Source organism: Quercus suber, unplaced genomic scaffold, assembly GCF_002906115.3.
Source record: "Quercus suber isolate HL8 unplaced genomic scaffold, Cork oak 2.0 scaffold_880, whole genome shotgun sequence".
NCBI classification, from domain to species: domain Eukaryota; kingdom Viridiplantae; phylum Streptophyta; class Magnoliopsida; order Fagales; family Fagaceae; genus Quercus; species Quercus suber.
The window spans coordinates 69,596-78,258 of record NW_027070308.1 but is presented as its reverse complement, the minus strand read 5'-3'; the positions used below and the strand labels follow the sequence as shown (position 1 = coordinate 78,258).

Below are 8,663 nucleotides of genomic sequence, written 5' to 3'. Positions count from 1 at the left end.
TAAATTTAAACACATAGTTGTGTTGATTAATAAAGCACAACCAATGTGCTTTCTTTTCTTTTTGATAGGTAATCAACCAATGTTCTTTCTCAAGGATAATAGCTTCAATGGTGCTATTTGTTTAAAAATGGATTAATTTGGGAACATAATGTACTTTACCTAAAGAACTGTACCATAGTTTTATTAATAATCAAAACTACCTCAAGATTAACATACAGAAATAGGGTACCTGTTCAATCCATTGCAACATAATTAAAATACAAGACTTTCGACTCTACACTTCTAACATTATGATCATCTTAAAAGCTTTGTAAACGATGCCAAAACAGGATATAATTTAAAGAAAACCCCAGTATTTTGCAAGCTTAATAACCGTACATATCTTATCCACCTCTTAACCATGCACTTAGCAGGAATAAATGCTGCGGTTTGGGAGAAAAAGCCACTCATTTAACAGACACATATAGAATATGACAAAGAATACTATATTCAACATAGTATATAGCCTAAAAAATGATTTAACTTGCCCGATGCATCCAAACTGCAGCAAGCATTCACATAGTTAAAGGCAATAATTTTACAACATTCATGGCGCAGTGTAGTACTAGTCTACTAGATATAAAGCTAAAGGTGCTATAACCCTTTACTCTTGTGCAGATTCCCAAGTCTCCGTGCATTCTTCAGAATAGGAAATGCTAGGACGGTGGGCCGGTGGCACTGAACGAGCAATCTGCAAAGAAGAAACAAATTACTCTAGATAAAAATTGCTATGTTTTACCATATACAAAAACAAAAATAACTCCTGGAATTTTTTTTTTTTTTTGGTGGGGTATGTGGAAGGGGGGTGGGGGGAAGTCAATTGTTGGCAAGCCAATGTGGCAACCTTTGCAGCTAACCCATAAACTACATGATTTTGTGTAATGCTACAGGCACATTTTTTTTTTAACAAATTGTTAATGTGGCAAGCTCTTACTCATTCTCATCTGGCCTTACCACTAACATTACTTTTTTACTTACTAATAACTATTCACCACATCAGCATTTTGTAAAAAAGGTTTGTAGCTCTAGACTTTTCCTATAATTTTACATGCAATATTTACAAGTAATATTTACAAGTATAAGGACAACTAAACACAAATGCCAAAGGTACAATAATAGCACTTAACAATCTTTTTGAAAGCTTTATATATATTGAAAATTATAATTCATACATGAAAAACAGTCTAGTACTTGCAAAGTTGTGCACATTGTTCCACACATCTAATATATTTTAAACATTATCTATCACTTGGGTAAACACATAACCCATTACAGTTAGCCATACTTCATTATAGTCTTTGCCACATTCTCAGCATTTTGGAATGAAGTAGCTGCTGTCAAGATTGAAGAATCTAACCCATATTATCTTGACAGTTAAGAATTTCACAATTGCACCAGGCAGTAGCCACTCCAGATCAGTACAATTTAAAAATTAGAAACATTAATTATTGTTTTAAGTACCAAATTCACAGCTTTACCTCACTTAAGTTTTGGAGATCCAAACTTGCCCCCAACTAACTGCCTTGAACCACTTGTGAACAATATCCTACATACTTACCCAACAAGATACCACTGCCTTTGTTTTATCTTATGGAAAATAGCTCCTTCACAGCCCATGAATTCACAGGAACCTTTTTACCAAACTCACATACAACTTCCCTGTTCAAAATCTGGCCAATTTCCCTGGATTTACTCATGATTGTCCTAGATGTAATCTTCCTGAAACCACTTTGCATGCTCTAAGGGATTCTATGTGAGCCATAGAATTTTGTATTGCTCTTCCTAGACAAAGAGACATCAATTTCTTCCAGTCACCTCTAATTATACCCCATTGGAATATTATTTTTGCCTATGGGATTTGGCAACTTTGGTTATCCTGCAAAAAGAGGATTTTTAACCCACCATCTGACACCCGTAATCAAATGCTGCACAGAACCCTTCACTTATCTTTGGAGTATTTTCTACTCATTCATCCTGGCAAATCTAGCATTCCCAAATGCATCTTAAACATCTCTTGGCAACCTCCTGTTGATCCATTTGTTTCTCTGAATATCGATGGAAGTACCTTAGGCAATCCAGGATATGCTGGAGGTGGGGGAGTGATAAGAGACTCTCAAGGGAGATGAATCATTAGATTTCCCCCTCACATGGGTTTAACAACCAACAATATAGCTGAGCTTTGGGCAGTTCGGCAAAGGTTATACATGGCATGGGATGCAGGCATAATAATTTTAAATATAGAGGTAGACTCTACTTTAGTTATAAATTGCCTAACTTCTCCTGGGGATATGCCTCTGGCCTTCGCCCCTTTAATTTGTGATTGCAGGATCCTCCTAGACAGAAAATGGATGGTTTGTCTACATCATACATACCATGAGGTAAACAGAGTGGCAGACAGGCTTGCAAAAAGGGGAAGGGAGCAAAGCAGCCAACTGAAAATCTATTCACACTGTCCATCTTTTGTATCTTGTAGTTATATATGGGCCCGTTTGCAGAAGTGTACTCCTAGAGAGTGCTCCATGGTTCATTTTGTAAATAGACACCAACTACAGGTGTCTAATGGACATACTTGATGTAATGTGTTCATTAATTATTATATAAATTCCCCCCTTTTTTTCCAGCCAAGTTTAGAACCTTCAAAGTGAATTTGTCAACCCAGCATAGCATAGTTAAGGCCATTGCTTATTAGTTGCAATCAAACCACTCCCAACAATTAATCAAGTATCTAAACAAGTGTTGGAAAAGAATACAAGCATGTGACCAACCTTGACTACTCTATTGAGGATCCATAGCCAACTAAGTTTTGGTGGTGGTGGTTGTTGTTATCTATACATGTGTGAAGATAAATGGCAAAATACTATAAGTAACAATGTTTGTATGTCTCATAACAAATATTTCACAATACAAAACTGCATATAGTGAATTATGTAATCAAAATTTTCCTGCCTATATAGTCCCTACCTAGGGAGAAGAGGAACAAAATGACTTATTCAGCATTGCTTAAGTAATATTCTGTAAAGAGTGATCCAAAAGTAACCTTCTTGACACAGTAAAATCTTAAACAAAAACACAGGAGATAATTAAAAAGTTGAAAAACCTTGATCCAAATCGTCAAGCCCCCACAGATTCAAACTTTTGTAGCATGTCACAATGAGGCGTCTCACGAATAAATCCCCACTGGCGCCGCTGCATCTCGAGCCGACAATTCTGTGCAAGTATAGTAAAATACTCCCTCTCAACTTTCCCTTCAAGCGACACCCGTTGCGCGCTACCCGGCGGGTATTCCTGCTCAAACTTGGTAGTCTTCACATAATAATTAACACCCTTTTGGGTGGTGAACCGATACTCATAAGGATAAGTCCTCGAAAGAGCATAAATAGGATCAGAAGACGGCAAAAAACTCAGGAGCAGAATGAGCAGAACTGGCAGCAATTGGATTAGCATCCGAAGATTGAACCCACCGGACCCATTATCACCACCACCACCCCTATGCCCCATTCCTTGCCCAAAACTAAACCCGTTGAACTGCGTCGCGGCAGTCGGAGCCATTCCACCGAAGAAGAAGTTCCTAAATATCTCCTCCGCATCGAAATCAGCTTCGTAGTATCCACCGTTATAGCTGTGAGCACGCCGCGCGGGACGGCGCTCGTAGACGGGCTCGTCAGACCCTGAAACGTCGTATTTCCGCTTGCTCTCCTCGTTGCTGAGACACTGAAACGCTTTGGAAACGGCCTTGAAGGCTTCCTCGGCGCCCGGGGCCTTGTTCTTATCGGGATGAACCTTCAAAGACAGTTTCCGATACGCTTTTCGCACGTCCTCGACCGTGCAACTCTTCTCCACCCCCAAAATCTCGTAGTAGTCTTTCTTCTTCTTAATCTGCCTCACGATCGCGATTTGCTCCTCCGTGAACGAGGCCGAGGCCGAGGCCGATGCGGACGCCGATGAGGCCGACGATGAAGACGGACCTCGGTGGCGGACCGATGGCTGATCGGACGGCTTCGATGGCTCCGATGTGCCGTTATTGGTGGGCCCCGAAGAGGCTTGAGGTTGTGGATCGCCGGGCCCATTGGATTCTTTCTCAATCTCCGATAAGAGGTCATCGACCGGAAGAGTGGGATCGAGACGACGAGCTTTGGAGATGAATTTCAAGGCTCGGCTTCGATCTCCAGCTTCCATAGCTTGTTTACCGATTCTCAAGCATTTCAAAGCGTCGTCTTTGTTCCCTTCCATTTTCCGATTAAGAAAAAACCGAAAACCCTAGGAAAAAAAAAAATTGGGGATTTTGAATTTGCGAAAAAAAAAGTGAAATCGATGGATTAGATATTGGAGTGGATTGAAAATAATGGAAGAGATAAAAAGGGAAAGGAAAGGAGAGAAATTGAGGTTACAGATGGAATCGGAGAGCGTAGCGAGGTGGGGGATATTTTTTCAGTGAGTTAGAGTAGAGGAAAAATTGACCAAACAGGGTTTCATTTGGAGAAAGACAGAGAGAGATTAAAAATTGGAGAAATCTCTAATATTTGTTGTTGTTTCATGCTTGGTCGGGGATTGTGGAAAAATATCAGTGGGGAAATGGGGTCGTCCCTTCCTTTTTAGAGGCGTGTTTGGGAGGATATGGGAATTGGGAGTAGTGATGTTATGTATGAGGTCATTTCCTTGTGTCGTTTAGACTTTTAGATAATCAAGTTGGTTAGTGCGACTTGTAGTCTAGTAGTACGTGAGATATACAGATTAATTAAAAAATTTATGTAAACAAAAAAATTCATGAATTTTAACTAACTATCTTGATAATTAGTGAGCAACTTGAATGCAAAAATTCCAAAGATGTAACATCATACTCTTAAAAAAAATGCACAAAATACCATATATGTAGTCAAAATGCAATTTTTTTTTTTTTTTTACAACTTACTAAAGTAACATCTAAAACTAGCCTCTAAGCACAAGCTTACGCAAGTGCTTAGAAACCCTTCTATTTATTTATTTATATTTTTGTAAAGGTTAAAAATTTGCATTTATTATAATTTAAAAATATATTTTCTATTTTTCAAACAAATAAAAATAATAAATTTTAAAAATAAGCAGTAACTGTAATTTCTTTTTTGAAGAGTAGCGGTATTGGGCTTGGAGGTCCATTACACATGTTGTATAATGGACCTAAGGCCCATGCCGAGGACGAAATGTGTCTGAGAAAGGGGTAAACATTGTCAGAAGGGACCATGTTAACAAACAAAGAAGTCAATTTAGATCATGACGACTTAAGGGGTTGTGCCAAGAATAAGAGTCACCTCGGCTGATCGAGGCCGTGGCCTATAGAGATGATCTATTATCCGAAAAAATATCACAAAAATACTTAATTGATGCAAATAAGCACTATAGAAGCTCAAGATATAGAAGGATCCTAAAATATCCAAGGAAAAAGTTGCTACCTCTGCATTAAATGCTCTGCAGCTAACTCCCTAGTCACATTAATATGGAGGTGATGCCTGAACAGTGGGTTTCAACCTTACAGTTACTACATGAAGATTTATAGGAGGTACTAATGGGACAAATATCAAGATTCACCATCTGGCATGCATGTGGAAGATAGAGATGAAAAGGAGAAAGAGTATAAAAGGAAGGAGAGGGAGCAAAGAAGAGGGATTGGAAAAAAGAAGAAAAAAACACTGTACCCATTTAGAATCAAACTTGTAACTCTCTTTCAAGATCATTATATAAGAACCAGTCTCCTCGGATATTGCCGAGGACGTTTATTGCTCATTCTATAATCACCCATCTTCAGTCTTTCATCATGAAACTACTCAATTTGTTGTTTGTTTAACTAAAACCCAATTTTCTAACCCATCTCTCTACAAATTCATTGTTTTGAACTTTTGGGGCTGAAGTCCGTTTACACATTTGGGCTAGGAATCCAAATTGGTCCTTACATGAAGGTAAAGGAAAAAAAATCCTAAATTTTAGAAATTCTCTTTTTGAATTCAAAATAAAATTTTTTATTTGACATTTATGATCCTATTTTTAAATGAATTTACCCTTCATTAATAAGAGTATTTTTGAACCATATAAAAGTTCAGTTGAAAGAGAAAAATCATCTTATATATAGTATAGATAAGACAGCCTTTAAACCTTAAAAACTTTATTTTTTTCTTCTAAAAAAAAAAAAAAACTCTTACTTTATTCAAGTATTCAACATCTCTCTCTCCTTTGAGGTCTCTCTCATCTGAACTCACTATTACATGACTCTTTGTCTCTCCTCTTATCCCAACTCTCTCTCTCTCTCTCTCTCTCTCTCACTCACATCAGAAATTTGAAGATCTCTCTTTCTCTCTTTGTTGGAGCTCATCATTGTTGGATAAGGATGACGTCAAAGGTGCCAAGTTTAGACGCTCCACCATTGTTGGGTTTGGGTTTGGACTCAAATCGACTTGGATTTGGTTCTCAAAGACTGGTGGATTATTATGCTGCTAACCAAGTTTAGGTTTGGGTTGATGGGTTTGATTTTGCAATGGGCGGTGACGGTTGGGAGGTGGGTGGGCAATGGATTTGGGGAAACGTGGCAACTAATTTTACTGCTTGGGTTTAGTTTTTACTGTTGGTGTTGGTAGAAAATATATGATTTAATGTGATGGAATGCAAAATAAAGAATGAGATGTGTAGGGACTCAACTTGGATTTGACCCTAAGTATGAATGGGTTTTCAGCCCAACAAGCCCAAATAATAAATTTGTAGAGAGTGGGTTAAAGGTTTAGGCACTGGCCGTCGTTCACCAAGCATGAACTCTCTTTTATTAAAAAATACTTAGAGTTTATTTACAACTGGGGGGATGCAGGCCGAGGAGCCCCTTTTCTTCTCCCCTCTCTTTTTTTACTTTACTTGCTTTTCTTATATAGTCTTCATCTTCTTATCTCCTTCTTCCATCTGTTGATCATCCATTCGCCTCTCTTCTAGCCGTCCATCCCATCAGAGGCCTTATCAGTACTCAAGTGGTTCACTCTGATCAACGTTGCCCTGCTAAGGGGTTATATCCCCATTAATGCGGCCAGAGGGGTTAGGTGAATGCATTAAGTGTGAATGTGACAGCTTGCTCTGGGCTTGTCCCTTCCTAAAAATTATCCTTAGTATGCCGAGGACGAAGAGGTCCTCGGCGTGGGTCAAAAAAGAGGCTTTCCCCAACTTAGCCTTGGATGGTCAGTCTTCCTCGGCGCCAGCCTTGGGCCTACTACGCGATGGGCTGAGGCTGTCAGGCCCATGGGCCCCACAATAGCCCCTCAAAACCCTGCTGCACGTTCCCTCGGACGGGGAAGAGGGTTTTGATACTTATGGGCCCTCTAGGCGAATCGCCCCACTTCGATTTGTGCTAATGCTGACGACTTTTCGACTGCCCGATGTGCGTTTTTTGCGTTTCAAGACTTAAAGTGTGCCCACATTAAATTTTGGCGGCACCACATTTCCCACTTTCAACGGCATGATGGTAATTGTTCGGTAGGGATCTCCTGCTTTTATGGGCAGGCAGTTACATTTGGGGAACCTGAGGGGGAGTATAAATACCTGTTTGAACCGCCTGGTTTCCTCATTTTCACGCTTACAATCATTGATGCGTATGATTTGAGTCTAGTTCAACTTGCACACTACCTGAAGAGAATCGTCATATTTCTGTAAGTCTTCTTCTTCCAGTGACACCAAATTTCCTTGATTCTACTCCTCCTTTTCTTCTCATGGAACTTTCAGTCGTCCTTGGGGAATTGGTAAGTTTAAGAAGTTGGTTGAGTCCGACGAGATGATGAACAAATTCATTGTTGACTATGGGATACCCAATAATGTGAGTTTGAAGTACTATGAAGAAGGGAAGTGGTACATTAAGAGGAGAGAGGGTGAAGTCGTGATCCCGATAGTTGCTTTCGTAGAGGGAGGGATGAGAATCCCTATGAGGCCGGTGACCCTCAATTACCTTAAGCATTTTCGCCTGGCTCCTACCCAGTGTGCCGTGAATGTATTTAGGATATTAGGGTGTGTAGATACCTTGAATGAGAAAATGGGGCTGAGACTGACTCACCACGAAGTGAACTGGTGCTATAACCTTCATCACCTGAGGGGTAAGACGTACTATATGAAGACAAGGGACGATAGGATTCGTCTCATCCAGTGTCTTCCTGATTCCAATAAGGGGTTGACTCAAAATTTCCTCATAGTGTCAGGGGAGTGGCACAACGGTTTTCATTGCCCAACAGTAGAGGGGGAGCCAGGTAGGGTATCCGAAGTAGGAGACAATCTAGGTTTTAGTATTTTTATGTTTATAACTGTATATCCGCTTTGGTTTCTTAACCACAGGAGTTTCACTTTTCTTTTCGCAGATCCGCACGCCTTTACACGTCATTTCCACCTGGTTAACAAAGCGGATTTGGAAACCGTTCTTAGGTTGGACCTTTTCCTGAACGAAACTGATAACCAGGTCAAAGCTGCTCATCAAATCCTCGGATGCGACCCAGCTCAGAAATCATTCCCAGTCCCGAAGCACGTAATTAGAGCTCGTGATCCTCGGCTTACGCAGATTACCGTGGTGGAGGACGGTTTTGCATTTTCCGAGGGGTCTTATATACTTGAAGGCATTCCGCTAGCAGGTCCCTCCT

The 8,663-nt window shown here is 40.0% G+C and overlaps 1 protein-coding gene across 1 annotated transcript; it reads right to left on the bottom strand.

Moving 5' to 3' along the window:
- Positions 1-469: 469 nt before the first annotated feature.
- Positions 470-4,380, bottom strand: LOC112008962 (chaperone protein dnaJ 49). The gene is made up of 2 exons (XM_024041318.2): positions 3,137-4,380; positions 470-730 (listed from the first exon to the last, which is right to left on the bottom strand). The coding sequence occupies exon 1, from the start codon at positions 4,267-4,269 to the stop codon at positions 3,151-3,153; it is 1,119 nt and encodes a 372-aa protein (XP_023897086.1). The 5' UTR covers positions 4,270-4,380; the 3' UTR covers positions 470-730; positions 3,137-3,150.
- Between the last annotated feature and the right edge of the window lie 4,283 nt (positions 4,381-8,663).